Raw genomic sequence first — 23,436 nt, forward strand, 5'->3', positions numbered from 1 at the left:
TTGGCTCATAATCTGGACTGATGAAAGTTTATTGTCACAGCTATCTTTTTAGTAGCTGCGCGCATCTACTGGCCAAACGAAGAAATGCCTGCAAGATGTGCTGCGCTGACTCTAGCGGCGCAGATCCCTGCGCCACCAGCCTGCGCAGCTTGTGTCACTCTGCTGGCCACAGTCAGCTCGTCCAAATCTAATAGCAGATGTTAAAATCACACCCTCATTTCGTATGAACATAACTTGTCATTTTTTCATAAGTCATGGCTTGAGTATATCAATATCAAAACCACATTCTCCATGGTTTGTGCGCATAAGATATCAAAATGCTTTTAATTTAGAAGAGTGAATCACAGATCAGCTTATACTGCATAGCCATTTAATGTAAAATCCTAACTGAATTATACCTATAAACTTGCACAAAAATGACTCAGCAAAGCAACAACATTAAGAAGCTAAATCATACCTGATAACATACTCATGATGTGTTATTGTGTTACATGTTATTTAGCCTGCCTGATCTATGAATAAAACAAATTTTCGTCTTCATTCCTGATCACCACAGAAGCCAAGGGATGTTTTTTGCACCAGTCTGTCCCCACCAGCCACGAGATGGGGAGTGAGGGGAGCCTACAGGACCTGCCAGAGCCGCAGGTGCAGGGGGCTGGGAAGCAAGGGAGGAAGGTTGGTGGTGTCAAGACCAGGCTTGGTGCGGGAGGGAAGAGGTGAGCTGCTGGTGACTGTCAGCAGCTGAGCCTGACCCTCCCATCAGACCCGACCATAGGTGTTACAGGAGATCGGGCACCCTTCTCCCCTCACCTGCAGGATCCCAAAGACCTCTCTGATACTTTTAATATGTGGTTTAGCAGTACAAAAGTACTTAGTGATATCATAGTTATTATTTTTAATAGCTGATGTGATAGGTTCGAACCACAGCACCCATCAGTTATTACTACTGTACCTTCTCCATGTAGTTCCTACTTCATATCTAAATTTCTTAATCTACAAAATGAGATAATACACCTACTTTTTTAAAGAACTTGAAGATCAACAGATCAAAAAAGGTGTTTAGCAAATAGGCATGATCAGTTCAGATATTTTAAAGAAGCAAAATACCATTGTAATTACAAAAGACACCAGCATTTAACTTCTGTACTGTATAAACAGTAATTAATAATAAAACACATTCAGCTTTCTCTGTAGTTGAGAAACTGAAATCATCATTCAATGGAGGAAAAACTTCCAATATAATACAGTATTATTGTATTACTTCAACCTTTATAACTGATAAGCATGAAAATGCTATTCAGATGAACCCATCAGACAAGAACCTGCACCATCCAAGGAATTTTGATATTGTTAAATTTTATTTTATAATACAGTGTTGGGCACTTTATGGCAATATGGAGTTCACCAAAAACTTCTATTGACGCCACAAACTTGGAAGGAGGAAAAAAGAAACAAAACAAAAACCCAACAAACAAAACCAACAACAAAACGCACCACACATCACAGCTCATTTACTAGATCTACACAGTGCACTACTTACAGTAGTCTAAGGTCTGAATTGCAGTTCTCGAGATGACTTTGAACAGTAGTCCAAGGGTGCAAAACCATGGAGTAACCTCTCAGATTTGGTTCTAGTTTTATTAAAGGTCAGCAACTTGCTAAATTTTTAAAATTGGTAGGACAATGCTGGTTGCCTTTTTTTTTTTTTTAAGCTCTGAAGTTATTAAAATGATCGATAAAACCTCAAAACATCCTGTACTTCATGTCTTTCCTATAATTATTAAAGGTTCACAACAAGGACATTATCAGGAACAGTTTTCAAAGGTCACTAAAAAAACATTCTGAAAAAAAACCTAGAAGCATCCAGGTATACAATGTTGCTTTGTTCTGTGCTGAGGCATTTCTCATTGTTATCTGACACGGATCTAAAAATGACAAATAAAAATTGTCTGCTGGCCAAACAGGAAAGCATTTTAAATTTCTCTTCCTCCTGAAAAAATAACAGACGTGATGTGCTTGTGTGTAAACTGCACTAAGACTAGTTGTTCCACAGTGCTTTATTGCCTCATTCAAGTATATTAATTTAAAGAAGTTCTCTAGGGAAAAATCAAAGGTTAAACCAAAATGTACATCAATATACAAAGAAATTAATTTACAAAAAATTAAAAGGATACTGGCAACATTAGTATACATTTTAAGTAATGACTTACAATAATTAGGGATGCCACAGACTGAGTTCTTAATACATATAGTCATCACCATAAACTCTCACCTCTTTGGTGGTACTGAAAAGCAATGCTTAACTCCTCACCTTTTTATCAATGATAACCAAATGATCAAATGATAAACTAAGCATCATAAATTCTATTATTTAACCTTACTTCAATTTAACCAGGTTATAGTTTTAAGAATTCCCTTGAGACACTGGTAAGTGAATATTGGGTTTGGCCTTATTATTTCCACAGAATGTGACATCCATAATCATTCCCAGTCATTGGAAATATACATTTGCCTCATCAGAATATATTCTTCATGTTGTTATCATACAACTATATTTAAAAGCTACATGTAATTTTACACATTTTTGAAAAATAACATTTCAAGGATTTGCTTGAAAAGCAGATGTGCACTACTAAATTACTTTGAAACAAGGAGAAATATTGCACAAAATTCACTGAATATCTGAAAGTCAGCACATTTCCCCCCACAACCAAATAGCTCCCTTATTTTTAACAGAAACCGAATGTCAATTCACACAGAATCATAACAAATGTGAACAGACTAGAACTCAACTTATTTTTCAAACTCTAATACTGTTACTGCACTCTAAATGTAAATGTTGTTAGTACTGACCTAAGTAATAGTACAAGTTAATTTGAGTACCCTTTACTACAGTAACCCTTGGAGTAACTTCCCACTGTGTTACCTGCTTCATACTCCAACCCAGTAGAAAATGGCAACAGCTCTGTTGACTACAGGGATGGTGGATGGCTCTCTAGACTAAGATGGCTGTGGACTCATGAGGTAACTCTCTTTAGAAGTTGAGCAGCTTCCAGGAAAGACCTATCAAGTACTTTCAGTTGGCCACTGACTAAAACTGTAAAACAGATGTTACAAAGCAAATCAAAGGAAGGTTATGCACAAACCCCCATACCCTCCTTTTTCCATTCCTTTATTTTCAACCACCCTGAAGATCATGAGTTCTAGGCCAGCTATGGTCCATGACCTTGAGGTGAAGTTGAGGACACGTTCTACTCAGCCCAGATTCTGTTAAAAGGTAAAAAACATTTGGCAAAGACATACACATCTAATAGCAGCAAAGAAGTTACTGAAGACAAGTCACATCATCATTCATACTGTTTTTGCTGGTGCATTTATTTCTACATTCATTCTCCAAAGATCTACCAAAATAGCACAGGACCAGCCAGCCTTTCACATCCCGCACTCTGCAATACGGAAGCTGCTTGCCTCAGGTGTAATTTTATTCACCACATTTGTTTAGCCTGGAATTTCAGGCTGTTGGGAACATGCTGGCTGGAGTCTCACAGCACCTGGGCTAGAGCCTGGCACCAGGAGAGATGGTAACTGCCTTGGAAAAAAGACCACCCCCAGCTCTCCCTGGGGGTCGGAGATGTCAGCAGCTCTGGGGCTCCTTTCTGCAGGACAGGGCACGGTGGTCAGTATCACACAGGGGATGCATTTGCAAAAGGGCCTCATGCTGGCATTTTGATTATTGCATGAAATGTTTCTGCAGTTAATTACATGCATAGAGAAAAGATTTTAGATGCTCCTAGCAATTCCATTAGACAACTGCACCAATGAAAGATTGTTCTGTAGGACTGAATATGATTGATTGTAGGTGGAGAAACAGAAGCTGTTTGACAAACCTGGCTTAACTGTTCTTTTGCCTAGACTTCACATTGTTTACAAGAACACGAGATTGTAATCTAGCTCATTCTAAAACCTGAAAAGACATCTAAACAAATTTTCAAGATCTGAACCACTCCCCTAATAGATTGGGTGGGATTTTCAAAAGCACCCAGCATGAGTGTCAAACTCTGGCTGAAGTCTGTGTTACAGTGCCTGAGAGGGGACTTCAGCCAGTGCTGAGTTTCAGACAACGCCACCCAAGCAGCAGCAGTATCACTGAAATGCTAAATGACAATGAAGGGTTCAGTCAACAAGTCCTATGACAACTTCTACCACTACATTTTTCCTTCAGAACAACTCTAGTTTTGGAGCTACATAATACTCAAAGACATGGGATGGAAGAGCAAACAACTGCCTACTCTACACAGACTGCCCTCTGCATGCATAGAGGGTGGGTAGGGATCACCTTCACATCTGCAGAACCATCCTTCCTTCCCTCAATAGCTGCAATGTTTTTCACATGTTGTATGTCTATATGCGTGGATGGGAAGGCTTTGACGGGGACAACGTATTATCCATTCTGCAGATCCCACAGGCGACTAATTCCATAGGCAATACTACCTTTGCCTACATGGCTGGGCTGGAATCACTACAACTGAGCCATAACACTAGACAATATCCTGAAATCTGGATTTCCTCAAAGTTATCATCCCTCCTGAGGACTCCTAGGCTCTGCTTCACCATACCCCACTGGAACAACCCAGGAATCCCTTTCTTTTTCTACTGCCCTTACTCTTCTCCCAAACCAGACGAATGATACGGCTCATTTCAGGCAGACATCTATGCAAAACAAAGTCAAAGATACTAAATTCAAGTCCTAGTTTGACTTTCTACATAAGAAATTTGTTCCTCTGTGTAAGTAACAGATTACAAAGCTTAATCAAGTAAGCTGATATCTCCCTTAAACAGGAGACATGGAAAGATTTTTGAGATCCTGAAGTGATGCCTCTGAAGAAGAGCAAAGGAGCCCTGACTGAGGTGAACTCTGTTCTCACCAGCAGCTGGTGATGAATGTTGATGATTTTGAAAGACATTAGAAGGATTTCAAAAATTAAAAAACATCCAAGTATAAATCTTGTAAAAGTACTGGACCTGGACAATTTGACTTAATATAGAACCCAATGTGATAATAAAAATACTGTATATGTAGCCAATAAACAGTTTTATATTATCACAAGGACAGACAAAAGTGTTGAACCAGAAATATCAGTCTGGACTCTTATCTATTTGGTAACTGATAATTCTGTTTAAATAAGGCACAAATATTAGCCTTTTTAAAAGATCTCTGAGAGTAAATGGAAAAGATTCTGCAATATTTCAGAGTTTAAAATGTACCTGCAGTTAAGTTCAACATAGATATAAGACTGAGTTATTTTTGAACCCATACGAGGTTCAAAACCAAAAAAAGACATACTATTTAATGACTGAAAACACACTTCATCCTTCATAAATATTAAGGAAACAATGTGGCATAAGCACATTGTGGCATAACTAACATTTTGACTGAAATAAAAAAAAATCTAAGTTGAATTTTACCTTCCATCATTTAGTTCATCTATTTACTTTAGCCTGCATTTTCACTCAATGAAACAGTTAATTACTACTATAACCCTCAATTTTGAAATATTCCACTATCAAACTTTCAATTTATTATCCTTTTAATAACTATAAGAATATTAGCAGCCTCACACAGCTTCCATATTTTTCTCACAAAGATGAGAATGGGACAATCTCTGTGATAATAGGAGTTCAGTGCCTAACTCTCATGGAAAGCTAGTAAGATTTCTTCTATCAGAGAGGCATTGTTGAAAACCATTTTCTGGCAGTATTCCTGGAATTATGAGTTCAATTGTTTCAAAAGTAATGATGGCCAAAATTACCTTTTTTTTTTCCTATTATTCTCTTTAAGACTTTAACACTGTTTATTCTCTTAAAAAAAAAAAAAGAAGAAGAAGAAGAAGAAAACAAAACATCATCTTAGATAGAACCATGGACAGAAACACCATGTCAGACACAGAGGAGAAGAAAAGGTGAATCTTGAAACTGCAAAGACATGAATGCGAGTAAGTGAGAAGTGCTACAAGACGAAAAAAAATCTTGGTGTTGCCTGTCTTAGACACGCTTGGCAGCACTACATCTGGGTAATGTTACGTACCAGCAAAGGAGAAGAATGTCCTCTACTGAGTCACTAATACCACTTTGAATAAGTATTCATGAATTTCCTCCATAGCTTTCTCATCTGAACAGCACTTGAGCTACCTGGTGTGACCTACCTGAAAGATTTTAAATAATTGTTATGATACTTTTGATTTTTAATAGTGCAAAATATTTTGCCAAATAACATGTTTATGTTATTAAAAAGAATCCACAATATACCATGTTGACACACAAGAGAAAACCAAAGAACAGATAAATATTCTGGAGTACAGACCTCTGGACATACAGCCTCTAACTCTGGAATACTGAGATTCTACAGCAATGCAGATTGCATATGCCCTCAGGAATGTTCACGCTCTAATCAGACACAGACATTTCTGTAAAATTTGCACTTTTACTACGTTTTACCTTCACTGCACTGATTAAAAAAATTCTGGAGGTTCATGGTCAATGACAAGCCCTTCTCGTTCTGAAACAAGAAGAAACTTTAGAATTAATAAAGCCAAGGCCTCACTCTACTGCATCTCTTCGGTAAAGCATCAAACACTGCCTCTGTAATGATATGGATCCATTCCCTTCAGTCAGCTGCCTTGTAATAAAGCAGTCAAAAAAACCATTTCCATTAACGTTTGCTAGAAGGAAAATTCATTCATAAATCTCAGTGTGGCAACTGATATTAAACGTTGCTACAAGCTACTGTTAAAGCGCAATCTGATCCAAACATGGACCTCATGAACATGTCCACTGAAGCCTATACTGAAGCTAAGACTAACCATTCATACCAAAGAGGGAAAGAAAGGTTTCTGACATGAGTTTAGAAGAGCAGGAGAGCATTCTTCCCAGGTACAGTTCTTTTTATACCTTTGTGCTACTTCTGCCAACACAATATCCTGCATCACAAATACCCTTCAAAGCCAACAGTTCCAATCTGCTGAAACCTATTTGTCCCTTTCCTGTCCTGAGCTGTTGTAAACAATATTGTGTGTATGGTAAAGTGGAGAAACAGAAAAAGGAAGCAAGAAGGAAAATGAAAGAGCTGCTCTATATAGCAGCAAGAATTTTCAGACTTTAAATTACCAAATATTCCCCAGGAATACTGCCAGAAGAAGGAAAATGCTTGTTGTAAGTACAATACACATCGAGTCCATTTATTCTCCTTCACTGAATTTAGAAAGAGATTTTTGGTTGTTCAAGTTGCCTAAAATAAGAGTTTGATATATGCAGTCTCAAGCTGAATTTATAATTTTACTTTGCTAGTGTTACAAGTAATTTTCAGCCATGACTCTTCAATAAATTAATTAAATATGACTGCTAATTAACAGTAATCCAATCTACCTTCAAAACGGTAGCTACTAAAAATGGAAAGAAAATAGTTCAGAAGAGGCACAAATTAATTTTCAAATACTTTTAAACTGTAGAAAATAAAAATAATAGAAATTTATCGATTCCACTTACACTTTCCTTTCTGATTTTTTTTAGGTGAAATAGTCTACCTAGGGAAACTGGATAATATGTCTTTAAAGTGTCTTAGTTGTAAACAGAAGTTAATAAGCATCACATTATAATTCAGCACTTCATGTACTTTACAGAAGAGAGAAAAGCACGCGCTACCTTTTCAAAGTCTGGAAGACAGGGCCACAGTTTGGAGAAGTTCCAAGTTATATTCACATGAAATTCCTTAATCTAAAAAAAGTTTCTTTTCCCCTCACATTGCTGAAGCAAATTCTTGCCATGGAAAATCATTATTGCTGTTGTGTAGGTTTGCATTCATCTTCTAAGATAGTTAAACCTCTTCTCAAAAGATTAAGGCAGTTCTTATTCGTTACAAATATTAACATTTGTACATTTCAGACAAATCCGATTGCTCCATTCATTTCATGCTTAATAGGATTAATATAGTACCTTCAAAACCTGATTATCTGTTAGGGGATACCTTTCCTGTTGCTTAGAGGAAGCAAATGCTAGGAAGCACCATAACCTGCTGTATTTTTAACACAGAGACTAACTAGTACCTGATTTAAGAGTGCATTCATATATTTAGTTCCATGTTGTGGACCTAACTACAGCCAACAAACGAACACGGTAAACACAGAAGCAGATGTCTCAATGACGGAAAATGTGTACTCAACTGGAGAATTATTTCTATAATCGAAGATTTCTTATTCCTTTTTCCATCTTTTGGTTATCGTGTTATATGGAGTTATATGGAGTCCTGAGTAATCTCCCTTTAACTTCTGATGGGAGTCAAATTTCTCTTCTCATAGTTTTCCTACGTTTTATTTCCACTGCTACTGCTGGATAAGCTATCCTTTGAAATATTTAAACCATAGTGAAAGGCAGAACTCAGTTTACATAATGAAACCACTTCTTGAAGAAGCCCACCCTCTTCCAGAGTTTCATTTCCTTCCTTCCCATCTTTCTCCCAAGGGATCAGAATGGATGGATTTTGAGCAAGACTTGCTGGGAGCTGATCTTCTGAGGTGTTGCTTAGTGTTTCATTTCGCTTTGCATACTTGTAGGAAGAACAGTCTGCTTTGAAACTTTCTAAAGAAGCAAACCGGGCTCTTGATTGTACTGGAGGTGAGGATGTCATACTAGTGGTGTCCATCTTGCCAGTAATATAGGTTTTGTCACAACTTTCTTCTTCCAGCCTTGAGAGAGATTCTCTATGGCCGCCAGAAGAAACTTGCTTCCTTGGTGATGGAGGGAGCTGCTTCCCATGGAGGACACTGTCATCCTGGCCGAGGTTCCACTCTGCTTGATCATTAGCACTGCCGCAAAGCAGGGTAAGGTTGCTCTCACTGGGTGCATTCGACTTGTTCTGAAAGAAAGAACATGTGTTTATAGTTAATGTCACAAGAAAAGTCTCTACACTGGTGCTTTGGAAACAAAAATTCTGTAATGGAATTTGTGTGTTCGTAAATAATGGAACCCCTTTGGGGCTCGATGTTACTAAACAACAACCCCAGAAATAATATGAGATCAAGTGTTTTTACAGTTCCTCACCCGACACTCTGTCTCTTATCCTAAGGATCACCCCTGTCCATCCAGTCTTTGTACAAGCAGTTTTGACAGTGAACAAAGACACACTTTGCTGGTTTGTACCCATAATATGAGAAGGAGCTGGACTCAAACTAAAACCAGATGGTATTTCCTCTTTGCTTCAGTAATTAATTGTACCAACTTTCAGTATTAATTTTTTTTTTTTGTGAAACAAACAAAAATGGGCATTTTATTAATGTGACCCCTGTGTGACACTCATAATATAAAATTTTACAAGCTTTTTAAACATTTGTATCAGAATTTACTTTTCCAGTAAAAAAGATTTCTACTTCCCTTTCAGCAAAAGCAAATGTTGGACAGCTGACAGAAGCTGAAATTCACAAACATTTTTTGCTAAAATCACAGCAGCAACATTGTGAAGGTTTTAAAAGTTCTAGGCAAACAGTTTCTTTACGCTACAGGCTCTGTGCAACTACCTAAAAAAGGATAAAGGAGCCTTATTAGAAAGCTCTGGAGTACTATTCTATCAGTGTTTCAGGTGCAACTACCACACAGATCCCATGACTTAAGATGGAAACATCACCATATCACTATGACTAGTTTAAGGATGCAAGGTAAGAATAGAAATAAATACCTTCTAAAGCGTATTAGAAAGACCTAAGATTAGCTCTAGGAATACCATATAGAACAGTTAAATATAATATTAAACTAGTTGATTAAGTAAATTATTACATTATTCACTTTTTTTTTTTTGTATTTACTGGCATAAGGGAAAAATACAGTTCCAAGATGGCTTGGCAAACTGGACAAAGGTGTAACCAATCTCTTAGCTGGTGAAAAACTGTCATGCAGTGGCCAGCATGGGTGTACGGGTCATAGTCCCAGGAAGACATACTAGCAAGTCTAAGGACTCTGTTGCAGTGTCTGAGCTGCATGTTGCTGATTCCACAAGTGCAGGATTCCACTATAAAGGGACTGGAGTTGTTTTTAAATGAAAGTAGAAGACTAACCGCAGTCTTGTAATCAATGTCATCCATTGACCTAAAGAAATCCAGGCTCTTTGCTCCTGAGAGCTTTCCTTGATCTGAACTGTGTGTGCTCAGCGTGTCCAAAATCTCCCCAAGCAAGTCCATTTCCCCTTGATGCTGAGGAGTTATTCCAGTTTCACCAGAATCGTCACTATCATAAAAGCAAGCAGAGACTTCTTCACTGTCTTCTGATGACAATCTGAAAACAAAAACTTTTCCATCAGCTAGGAACATAAAAGCCATTTCATTACAGTCACTTCTGAAAGTAAGTGGGAGAATGTGTTCCAAGACTTTTGAAACTGAACATAAACCCGAAATTTCTTTCTATTCAAGTACTTTCCTAAGATGTATAATATCTATGGAGACGCAGTTACCATAACCTGATTTTCCTGTCTCCTGGCTCTTTTCCGAACACTCTATTATTTCAAGTCACCCTTAATACAACTTCCCAAATCTTGCCCCCAAATTTTAGTTATTCCAAAATTGGTTCCTCTTTTCCCTTGTCTACACCTTATATTTAGGTCAGTTTTGCAACACCTTTTCTGCTGACCTAGCGACATACTTAGCTCTAGTGGCAAGACTCTCATACTGCAACTCTCTGTCATAAGACCAGATTTACTGGAGTACTGCCTATCTGCAAGGAGAACTGGTGCTTTTGTCTCTTATTTTCTCTTCCATTCATTGTAATACCCTTACCTCTGACCCCCATGCTACTGCAGTCTTTCCCTATCTGTCTATCCAGAATGCTACTACAAAGGGTATTTCCATGGCTCACTGTTTGATAATGTTAATATTGTTTAAACATTACAGTAGCTCCTTCTTCCCTACTGCATCATAGCTTAAGCTGTTTGACTTTGCTTTCAAGGTCTTTCCTGGTTCATATCCATATATTCATTATCAAAAATCTCCTTAATTCAATCAGAGAATGCCTCAGCGCAGCTTAAGCCTCAACTTATGATTTTCCTTCAATTCACACATAGGAAGACCTTGATATAACACTAACAAGGCAATAATTCTCTTTCAGACCCTTCAGAAAACTTGCCATCATCACGACCACAAGACTTAAAGAATAGATTAGCTGAGGTCACTGCCCATCATGTTGATGAACACTATTTCACAGCTTTTTATCTTGAGTCTGTGAAGACTGAGGATTATGCCAAGCTCTTCTTGGCACTATAAATAATAAAAAGATATAATAGCCTGTCGCTCTTTTTATAAGCAGATTTAATCCTAAACTGCTTAAAATCATGCAGATCAAGAATCAAGGTAGCAGCCTGGACAGGAGAAAAATTAGTCTCTTGAAGTCCACTTTGCCAAGTAGCACCAGTTAAACTTTCTCCGATACTCTCTCCATACACACGTCCCAGCAGGCTTCTTACTTGCTTGTTCTCTCAATTTCATCATCATCGTCTTCATCCAGAGCAAAATCCTGGTTACTGAGATGCTGGTTAAAACGAGTCTGGAAGACAGAAAATTAACATTATTATTTTTGTCTATTTTTTTCTATTTCAGCATTACTTATTTGGAGACTAGATGCACTTTACTCACTAAGACTTCCTGAGCACTTGATGAGGGAAAACACATATTGATAAGTCCTCTAAAGGTTGTTATAAGAGAACATGAAGTCCTCAAGCATCACCAATTACAGAGCAAAAGAACAATTTTATCTTCATAGCCTATGGAGGGCCTTATTATTTATGCAAAGCCTGGAGTTCCTTATTACTTATGCAAAGCCTTGATTAGCAGAAGACTGGCTACTGGAGGAAAAGCATCACTCAAGTCTACTGCCTACCCTTTCTTACAAGTATATCACAAAAACACTGTGGGTTACTACTTTCAGAAATATTTGCCAAGATTTGGTTGATAGAGTCTACTGCGCATGAAGAAAAACGGAGTACTGAAGTAGCAAATACAAATGAAGTCAGGAATCTCTTTACATAACTATATTGACGTTAGGGTGTTAAACAGAAATGCAGAGTAAGTAGTACAACAGTTCAAAAAGTGTGCACTAAGAACGCCTTTGTGCAGGATAATTTACTGTACATTACAGTTAACTCACAGTTAGCATATACTCAGAGCATCCCATGGGGAACTTGTGTAGAGTAGCTGTAAATTCACACTCTACCATACTGCGTACTCACTAACCTGTTATATCACCTTATTATTTAGCAAACAGAACAGGCTAAAGACTTCTACAATACTTGAAAAAAAGTCTCTATCTTGACCAGAACATTTAAGTCAGGAATTTTAGTCACTTGTGCTTCACAAATGACTTTCTTAAGGCCTGTGCATCTCTTACACTTGTTTCACATCAAAAACCTGCAAAGATGAACTATGCAGGCAATCAATCCACTGAAGAGATTCTGACCCTTGGAAAACTGGCCAAAATTTAAAGACATATGGATAGAATTTGTGCAAAGGGAAAACAGCGTTAGCTAACTTTAAAGAAAATCATATGCAAGTAAAAGGAAGTGCTACTGTCCACATCTCATCATGCAGTTCACCAAATGCCTAAACATACAACAGCCTTCCCTGGCAGAGAAGAAATATGGCCTGACTTTCAGACTACAAGGAGCTTGGAAAACTTGTGACATGAGGATTTCAGTACATCACCTATTACAGATGTTGTCAGTGTTCTACACATACCAGGATACTCTCTGTAACTTTTTCCCCCCATTATTGTCAGGAACGTCTCAATGTTCACTCTTTATAGCCTGATAGATTTGTTCTTGTTCAACAAGAGACAATCTAATTAAAGCAGCAAGTTTGGATAACACTTTCTATAGCTCTTCATCCACAAAGAGGAAACATGTGGTTCTTAATGTGTTAATCCAAGTTAACAGTTGATAGAAAACAAGAGAATTATTAGACTGTTAAAAATTCCGAAAGAACCCAAACTAAGCTTCATAATGAGCACAAGAGAGACAAACTATTGATATTTTTACTAGTTTTGTAAGTTCTTTGTGTCATTCCCATCAGTTTTGTAATATCCCTGCTTGTAACTGAAGGGAAGTTAATGACTCTCTCTTAATTCATATTGTTAATTGGTTATCTTATTGATTACTGCCACAACTACAGTCACTGCTGCTGCTTTAAGTATTTATCTTCACTAGGACAATTAAAATACTTGGTTTCTATAACACTGGAATTCACTACTTCCCCAAGAAAATTCTGCCACAACATTCACTGCATTAACCCTGGAACTGACTTTGGAGAGCAAAACCCTGTCTCTGTCTCACTTTCTTCAAATTTGCATCAGAATTCGATGCTGCCATCACATTTACTACAACTAATGTAAAGACAAAATTTTGCAGGAAAGTAGATTCTTTCAAAATGTTCAGAAGTTTCAGAAAACAAACCCAAATGCAACACTTCCTTATCTCTAGATAGATTCACTGTCAATGGAATAAAATCCCACAAGATAACACTCACTGATTTGTTGAAATAATAAAGAATGTTTCAAAGAGCATAGATGGCAAGTTTCAAAATGAGAAAATCAAGAAATAAAGAAAAGGAAAAAAAAGGAAAAGGAAAAAAGTTAAAAGATAAAAGGAAAAGGAAAAAGAAGAATAGAAAGGTTGTGCATGAGAAATAGGAACTGCATAAAATTAATTAGAATCAGTGAACACCACAGGCATAGCAGTGGCCCCTCAGAGCATCTACAAACAGTGTTATGCAAGGGTGTTAGAGAAAGCAAGAATAACACCATCTAACAGAATATAACAGAGCATGTGTTGATACACTCCCCCAAAACCCAAAACTTACTAGTTCCTAATGGTCAGAATCTCTTTTTGAAATAGTATTTTTGTTACCATTTTAAATGCTTAGGGCTACAAAATTATACAGGAAGACTTTCCAGAACTAAACCAACCAAAACAGGATTTACATCCAAACACAAAAAAAAGCAAAAGGGGAAGGAAAGTATCTGGCTGTAAATAACAACATTCTCCAGAGTTTACGGCTCTGTGAGCTCGCCACGGAGACAACAAGCAACACATGTTTTTGAATAGGTGACTTTCCTCTAGGAGCTGTAATAAAAATGACTGCAAAGGAGGGGTGTGCCCAGACTACTTTGCAAAGAAAGAAAAAGAAAGAAAGAAACTCTTAATAAATTCCAAAAGGAGAACCATAAATCGTTTTCAATGCTCCACTAGGCAAAGTGACATAGTACGTGCACCTGCAAAAGCTGTCAAAGTCATTTAAGAAGTCCTTCCATTACTGACGTACCCTGCTGTTTGCAGTTATTTAAGCTTTTAATTTCTGTCTTTTCTGCATTTTGAAGTGTGTAACCTTTTTATGAAAAAAGGACAGACTTCTGTTTCCTTCCTGATCAGCATTCTAATAACAACCAGACCATTTAAATTTATTGCCGCAAGAAATGGTATGGTAACACTCCTTTCTTGCTGCACCAGAACTTTATAAAGTCTTAATAGACTGCTGTCATTTTTTTTCTATAAAATGAAGCAACAAACTTAAATTACTCAATTGTTTGTTTTGCTTCTTCCAACTAGTTCTGCTCACATAATCAATCTATTATTTCACGTATCTACTTCGTATCAGACATGAACAAGGATTCTTTTGCTATTTCACATTTTTCTCACCATCAGGCACACTGCATCTCAAGAATCCGTCTCCCATCCTGCTCAGAACATAAGAGGTTCAACACATTTAAGCACAACACTCTCTCACTCTCTATAAGCCACTGTTGAACCATCAAGCCTGTGCGTAAAGTACAGCGAAGGAACAAGTGTGGCTGGTGTGGGGATATACATCCTTTTTGTATACATCATATATGTCCTCTTTCGTTCTTGTCCTGTTTCAAAATCTCATTCTGCCAAATCACGAAATCACAGAATGTCAGGGACTGGAAGGGACCTCAAAACTACATCCCCCCACTGGAGCAGGAACACCTAGATGAGGTTACACAGGAAGGTGTGCAGGCAGGCAAATGAAATGCTCTGCTACCTATACAGCTATGGTAAATGCTGATCACTGAAACCAGAAAAAGGTTCTGACTGTATAAACTGGAGTAGAACCAAACAAAGTGATAATAGGTCCTCAAACTATTCTCTTCTGCTTGCTGGTAGCCACACAAAATGTACTGCTTTGGCATGAAAATGTAGACAAAATACATGAATGCTAAGGGATTTAAATGTAAGATGGTTACATTCTTGATTGGTCATGAAAGTCAATCTTTGAAATGTCAGCCTTTTATTTAATGCTAGACCTTTCAGAAGCACCGCTTTCCGGAATGAGTGCTTAGTGATCGATACTAAGGCAGGAAGTTTAACACAGCTGCTGCTATTAATTGTCCTCAAAGTGAGAAACAAATAATATTTTGATAAATGGCAGCACATACATAATTTCACATTTACCAGCTACTCAATACATCAACACATATAAAGTTTCAGGAAAGGAAAAATACCTACTATGGTTTACATCTATGAAGCATTGTTTCCTTTTCTTAAAAACCTGAAGATTATTCAATCAGTAGGAGAAAGCAAAATAAATACAAGTCTGATATTATTTATGATTCAGTATTTTATTTTACCTATTCTCCTCTACAACCCAATCACAGATGTAACTGTAGCTTTACCTCCAGTAGGGAAGTACAAGATCTCTCAATCAAACTTTCTCATTAAGCACAATCTGTTGCTTTCCTTTCCAGTTAAAGACTGCAACATAAAGCAATGGAAAATGGAATCACAGTAAAAATACTTCATATTAGACTCCATAAGAGCTGAGACTGATGGGGGAAGAGGGAAAGTAAAGAGATTAAAAAAGGGCAGTTTCTTATTTTTCTGTTCTTCAATGTCCTTCTTTTTCTGGGACATGGTACAACCCACTACAAGCTTAAAGGAGTGCTAGAGATACCAATTAGCTACATGGACACCAGATCAGGATAGATGCAAGCAATAATTCTGGATTAATTTCTGGAAATGATCCCTTCGAAAAATTATTTGTGTGATTTTACTCACAGAAGGCAGCACAAGTTAATGATGCCTCACAAAAATAATGCTCTGATATCAGAAAAGTTGTCCTGGATAAAACAGATATTATCTAATATGCCACATTTGCTTTTATTTTTTTTTAAATTATTATTATAACACATGACTAAGATAATTTAAATGCTATTAAGGTTAAATAAAAACACCTTTCATTCTTCCTTGGATAGAAACGATAGCTGCTTTAACAAATTTAGACATATAGATGATACATTTGAAAGAACATTAAGTGGTTGGAAACATCCACAGCTGTACGCCATGAGACAAAAGTATCATCAATTCTGAGATCCTCTTAATTAAAACGATGGGAAAACAGAGATCCACAATAAGGCAGGTTTGCAGTCACAGAAAGAAATCCTTTTCTGTGACAATAAAAAGCATGCAAGAGCAGGAAATACCCAAAAATCTGTTTAGAGACATAAACAACCAGAAATGCGTACAGAAGAGTATGGGCACAACACTCTGAGCTGACACATAAGCTGTAACGCCACAAGAGATCTCCACTGACTTCTGCAAAGTTAAAGGGAACATTAATATACATGCTGAGGTAAGATTTACTGTAAGTAAGGATGGTATTTGTTGAGATACTTAGTCACTTATAGCACATTATAATTATGTTCTGAATTAGTGTGGTGAAAAATTAACAAACTCTAAGCTTCCCACCTTTTAAGTATGCTACGCTCCTGAACACAGCTAATACTTGAGAATTCTCTAACACTGCTTTCGATTTTTAAGGATTAAGCACGCTTCTGCAAATACTTTTCAGGAATGTTGTGTTTTTCCCCAAAACAGCAAATAAATTTCCATTTTCTCTTAAGAATCACAGACGGTTTTTCCTTCAGGAAGCCTGTACCACCTCCTGCCCCTCCGCAGCAGAGCTGGCCCGCACGCTGCCCACCGGCAGAGACCATCTCCAGACAGCTGGATCTTGCCCGCCCTTCTCCATGGCACACAGGCTATTCTTAGCAAAAATGGCCATTTTCAGCTGACAAACTGTGGCACCACGCCACACGTCATCCAAGCTGCAAAGAACACGCCATCCAAAAGCAGCCGGGCTTCCCTCTAATTGGCAGCAAGCAGAAGTGTCTTTTAAAAGAGGATGCAGAGATTTTCAGTGCTACTTGCAGCAACTAAAGCGAGCAGCTCTTTAAGAAAAAAGTCTTCTTTATGGAGTTATTTTTGTGGATGATTTTAAGAATCAGACTCACCAGGTAGAATTTCCATTTACAAAAACTAAGAAATAAAAATATCACTTATCTTCCCTTTTTGATGGTTATTAATGCCCTAGGTTTACTCAATGATTAGAGTAATGATGGAATGGAGGGTTGAGGGGGTCACAGTGGAAGGAGGAGCAAGATGACAAGGGGGATGCATATCACAAAAGAAAAACTAGTGACTGTCCATATACACAAATGCAGAAAAAGGAACATGTTTTTGAGGCACCAGAGAAGTCAAGAGAACTGGAAGTGATTGGGGCGCATAGTGTGTGACTTCAGTGAATCAGAGCAGCCGTAAACCCTGTTCGTCTGTCTGAAACAGAGATTAATGGTTAAATTAAACCTTCTGTTAAAATGTGTATCATATTGTTACATCAGCAGAACTGCCACATGTTAAAATCACTGCTGAAAGTGCTGTCTGCAGATCACATGTGACATTTTCAAAGGAAAACTTACTGAAAACACTGAAGTTAAATGTATGAAGTGGATGTGATGCTAAACACAAACATGATATAACTTCAGGCTTTAAGATTTAATGGAAAACACCAAGTGTCACAGAACTTTAGACAGATAAAACCTAAGTAGAACTGAACTCTGTCCATCAGACCTACAGACAGTAGAAGAGCCTACTTCAGGGAAGCTCTGTATGAAGCATGAAAACAGACTAATCACATTTGCAAGGAAAAAAAGACTGTGTCTTAGAAACAGAAATATTGACTCCAAGCACATTTCTGTCTAAGGCTCCCAACCAGAAGAATTAGCAAGGAGGAGTCCCTCCTCCTGTTTGACACCAGTAAGTGTCCTCTGTTCAATAAAAAAGGTCTTTCTTTACAAGGTGCTGGGGACCACGGATGGCACTTGGTTTTGGGTGGTCCTCACTAATTTTGGACATTTTAGGTCCTAAATTGGACAATAAACAGCAGGAAGGAGGCACCATCAGGACGCTGGCATCATCATGATGCAATCTAGATTCTAGGTGGGCTGAGTTGGTTTTGGCCATGCCCCTCTCTCCACTTTCTGTGGAAAGAGCCAAAGGTAGAGCTGGTGCCAACTTCAGCATTTCAGGGGTGTCTAAAATTAGATGGATTGAGTCTGGTCTTCCACATTCAGAGATGCTGAGATCGCTGCAGGAAAGGCTTTCCCTGTTTTTTTCTACTTCTGTCTCCTTTTGCCCTCAGGTAAACTTTAATCAAACTTCTTTATTCATTTCTTTATCCTGTTAGCTACAGGATTAGAGAGAGAGAGAATAGGTTAGGGAACATATGGTACTAGAGCTGAAGTTTTAGAAATAAGGTTGTGTTCTCCAAACTTTCAAGTCAGAAGGCAAAAGCAACAAGGAAGCTGGGATGCAGGTCCCAAACACTGGCCGACAGCTCCTCTGGCTCCCTGTTCTGGTTAGGTGCAGCCAAAACGTGACCCATGGAACACAGAAGATATCACTGTTACATTAAGATCTTAATAAATTCTCCTGCTGATAAAATTAATCTGGTTATTTCAATTAAATACTAAGGACAGAAAGTTTCATCCCGTTTTGCAGGTACTTTGTCAAATAGCATTCTTCTTACAGATCCTTCAGTAAAAAGAAACCTTGGTAGACATACAAGCACGGTTCATTTATTTGTAGAAGAAAGACACCCAGAAAGCCTGCCTGCTAAAATAGGTGAGAATAATAGCCAGAAAAAGCAACTGCAAACTTTTTGCCTGTCTAAATGTCTCTCTCAGTAGGATAAATCAGTGCTGATGAATTTGCCCGGAAAAAAAAAACAACAAACAAAACAACAAACAAGCATTCCACAAAACGCCCACAGGGTAACAAAGAATTCCAGAAAGATTTCCTGACTATTACCTTTTTTTGTTTTTATTTTTAATAGAAGGATGGCAATTAATAGAGAGATGTCTCAAGTGATGTCTACTGCAAAACTCAAAGAACAGCCAGCCATGAGGTTTACACTGGTGTAGAATGAATGGCAGAACTCTGCTGAGGAGCCTTGGAACAGTCCTACACTTAAAATCATGGTGAGAAGAGATCGAGGTAGAGAAGAGGCAAGAGCTCACACTAATAAAAACATTGAAATGAAAAAAGCTTGATAAACTTATAATATTGTGTTTTTTTTTTTTCTTTAAATGTGACTAAATTGAAGTCATCCACTGTTCAGAGGCAGTATCTACTATCTCCTTGTAGGAGGGGAGGTTTGAATGATTTTGTAATTATACCTCTACTTGATAGTGCATATTCCTGAAGATAAAATTATGCATGGTACCTGAAAGCATGTAAATGTTTAAGTTGCACAAAATCCAGATAATCTTTCCAACAATTACTAAAAAAACCCAAACCAAACACCAAAAAGGAAGTACTGCTTGATTTCTAAGAGGTCTTCTGTTGTAAAAAGCGATGTTAATACAAGGCAGAGGCTACATGTGTGCCTGCACTACTTCAGAAAAGTATTGCAGCCACGAGAGGGCACTCTCGTAATCTACAATTTGAATTTTTGCTGCCTGGCTTATTAATTTTTAATTAAAAGGAAATCTGACTGTTTTGCAGAATGAAGAGATCTTATTTGACACACCAAGACAAAAGATTTTTCTCCAATTTAAAGTAAGCTAATGATATCTACAACATTTTCAAATTGCACCACATTAGCTAAAGAAACAGAATTTACTAATTGACCAAAGCTTACTTCAAAACTATACTTTACAGACACAAACATGATTTACATTAAAAACTTTCTGTTACTGTTTGTGACAGCTGTCAATTTGTAATATTTTAGTCAATGAGAGTAGAAGATACCTCTGGCTATATAACCAGTATTATCTGTGGACGCTAGGCATAGATGTACTCTCAAGCATATTATCTGAATCCAAATACAGGTGAAAGCCCTTAATCAGAGTTTTTACATTTCTGAAATTATTGCGGGGTTGTCTATGGGATTTTTTTAATTTTTGTTTTCTTAAAGGGGCTCCTCACACACAACATGTATATTCAGCACTGCATTTGCACAACCATTTCTTCTCCTCTTTTATGCTCCCCAAAACAAAAACAAAACTCTTCAGAATAGCCCACTCTCACCACCTTTTTCAGGTTAGGAGGGTAATCAGTTACTGGAAGCCCTTTGTAGCTAATAATTATGTCATTTATTTTAGCGGCCATTGTAGGGCTACTTATAAATGGGGCACTCCTGAAGGTAAGGTTATTCTGAACACATCTTCCTGCCTGACACTTGCTACCTTTGTTGAACAGAAGCCAAGTACACTTGCTGCAAGCTGAATTAATTGTCTAGTTACTATGATATACTGCAATAAAACTGCAAAAGCTACATCTGTAGTATGCTTTAAAAAAATTAAAAATGGTCATTTTCTTCTCTTCAAGAATACTACGAAAAAAGTTTAGTCCGACTTGGCTTTTATTGTCTTATGCAAAAGCATTTTTAAAGCCTTCTTAGACACTAGTAACATCCTGCAAAGTCATGGAAAGTAGTTCACTCAGTTTCTCCGATATATGAGCATTTAAAGTGTTAAGCTTGGAGCATATAATGAAACAGAATTAAAATAGAGCATGCCAAACCTGAATGCACAGTAGTCTAATACCTGCACTACCATACCTCCCCTCATCAATAGTTAAAGAACTGAGCAACATCACTGGCAAGATACTGCAAACAGAGTGCAGCAATCTCATGTCTGCATCGATGTTTATTTCAAAAAGTTTAGCTGGCAATTTCTTATATCTTCTACATACTTAATTAACGTAGGAGATAAAACAAACCAGAGACAGATATTAGTTCTAGGCATCAAACAGTTAACAACAGCGCACATGCCAAGGTTTTAATAAGGCTTAACAATAAAAAGCTTCAATCCTCCACTTTCACTAGATTTTTTTGTTGTGGTTTTCCCTTGCTTAGGGCAATCCATCTGTTAATGTTGACTTGCAATATAGTTAAGTTCGCACACATAAAAAAAGCCTAGAAGAGCTAACCTAAGCAAGAGCAAGCTCACATGAATATTACAGAGAGAGAATAATTCATCTTGGGCAAAGATTGTGTGTGTGTGCACGCGCGTACACACCGGCACTTGAGCGTGGTCCTGTTACTATTTTCTTTTTGTTTTAGGAAAGATTTTCAAAATGCAAATAATAGGAGAGCAAGCTGATCACTACAGTTTGCAATAACACATTTAATTATTTATCCTCCGATTAGCTTTTGACAGCTATTTTACATGCTATAATTTCTTTTGATTTATTGTTAATTTTTTTAAAGTCTATTGCTGATCTGGCAAAAAAAATATAATAAAACCACTATGACAGCAGTGATAAAGCTTAGTAAATATTCACTGTTAAAAGCAGCTCTGCACTGTGACCAGCGCTGATATTCTCCCTGGGCCAAACTGGCCCTGTTTTCAATAAAACCAGAGAAGTATCCTCTCCCCTGAGCCCTGTTAGGCTGAGGCTGCAGTTGGAACTGTCATCTTCACACAAAAGCAAAGGGGTTGGGTTTTACAAATGCAAAGCCTAATTGGGAGATCTTCATGGCTGTACTCTTGACATTTATTAAAGCCTCATCAACAAAACAGGAAATAACCGTACTAATTAGCAGGCCCACATACAAAATACTATTTGTTGGGGTAAAGGCAGATCCACTTCCTATTGTAAAGGAAACATTCTCCCAGACCCCAAAAGCCTGTTATAAACCAATTATTAAAATGATCTTTTATAGTGATGCAAACTTTCATATCATACGTAATGTTTTGAAATAAATGTTTTACAGCATCTCAGGTAACTATTAGTTACTATTTATGTTTAACTGTTTCCAAGAAGTGAAGAATGAAAATCTCAATGCATGCATCTAACATGATATAAAATGTAACACCAAATACATTATACTTAAAAGATTTTAAGTGTTTCAGTATGGAAGAGATAAAGTGCAGAGGTGCCTCTTGTCTGCAAGCAAAATCACCATTAAAAGCAATCACTCTCTTTTGTTTGTTTTTTTGTTTAGGTTTTGGGGGGATATTCAAATACACTGATATTGCATATTAATCAATACATGGTCCTTACTTCAAATATACATCAAAGTGCATGAACTGCATGTTAGCACTACGCTTATACTGCTATAGACACTCATAGGCAGCATTTTAGAAATCTGGGTGGAAAGGCTCATTTGCAGGATAAAGAGTTAAAGAAAAAAAGGATTAAACCTGACAATAGCAATCTGTGAAATTCACTTCTTTTAAATGGCAGATTCAGTAGTAGATCTCATACACATGCACTTGTGAATAAAAATGCATATTTTTATTTGGACGTAAAGTTTAAAATCACCAACTATTCATAAAGAACTTGTATTTATGTTACCTTATTCAAATACTTACCAAGAACAAAAATAAAAACAAGAGTAGCAGCGGTAGACTATTATTTTCTACAAATATTCTGGTTTGATTTCTTTTGTAGAGGAGGAAAACGTGGGAACTGTGAGAGGTGAAGGAAACTGTGGGGTTCTTAGGGAGCGATCACCATTTGCTCCTTATGCCCATGGGGCTCCCATGGCATTGGGGACAAGAGCTGGGGAGAAGACAAGGGACCTGCAGTTTGCAGTGGGGCAAAAACGTGGGGCTTTTATTCATCAGCTTCGCTAGCAAACAAACCCTCTATCCATAGATTTAGACACATGTGTGTGTATACATACATAAACATGCACGTGCAAAACCATGGACCGACAGGCACTCCCCCTGCTCTGTTTTCAAAACTGAAAGACGACTGGTGGAAACAGCCATAATGATATTAAAGGATTTTGCAGTACATGGCTGTATGGACACAAGAACACAGAAGCTAAATTGTTCTGTCCAAACATGGGCCTTCAAAAGAAATGTTTAATTGTGCCAAGGTGAACTATATTCCTTTATATCCTTACACTCCTGTGTCTAGCAGTAGGCAGCACTACCATCTCAGTACAGTACGGCAGATTTCTTTAATAAAAGCAGTCTATAAAAATTCACTGTCTACAAGAGTAGATTTGTGTTATGTATTTACACAGATACATATAACTGTAGATTCACCTACACTAATCTGTGAATGTTTGGTTTATAAAGCATTAAAGGCTTTTAGTACCT

General features: G+C 37.5%; 1 protein-coding gene across 4 annotated transcripts in view; it reads right to left on the minus strand.

Moving 5' to 3' along the window:
- Nucleotides 1-1,336: 1,336 nt before the first annotated feature.
- DENND1B (DENN domain containing 1B) overlaps nucleotides 1,337-23,436 on the minus strand; it is a 152,959-nt gene continuing 130,859 nt past the window's right edge. For all 4 annotated transcript variants that reach the window (XM_071810295.1, XM_065842135.2, XM_065842134.2 and 1 more), the window contains 3 exons: nucleotides 11,498-11,577; nucleotides 10,101-10,317; nucleotides 1,337-8,908 (listed from right to left, as the gene is read on the minus strand). In XM_071810295.1, the coding sequence (XP_071666396.1) occupies nucleotides 8,357-8,908; nucleotides 10,101-10,317; nucleotides 11,498-11,577 (849 nt within the window). In that variant the 3' untranslated portion in view covers nucleotides 1,337-8,356. The remainder of the gene's footprint in view (nucleotides 8,909-10,100; nucleotides 10,318-11,497; nucleotides 11,578-23,436) is intronic.

This window comes from Patagioenas fasciata, chromosome 6 (genome assembly GCF_037038585.1).
Source record: "Patagioenas fasciata isolate bPatFas1 chromosome 6, bPatFas1.hap1, whole genome shotgun sequence".
In the NCBI taxonomy this organism is placed as follows: domain Eukaryota; kingdom Metazoa; phylum Chordata; class Aves; order Columbiformes; family Columbidae; genus Patagioenas; species Patagioenas fasciata.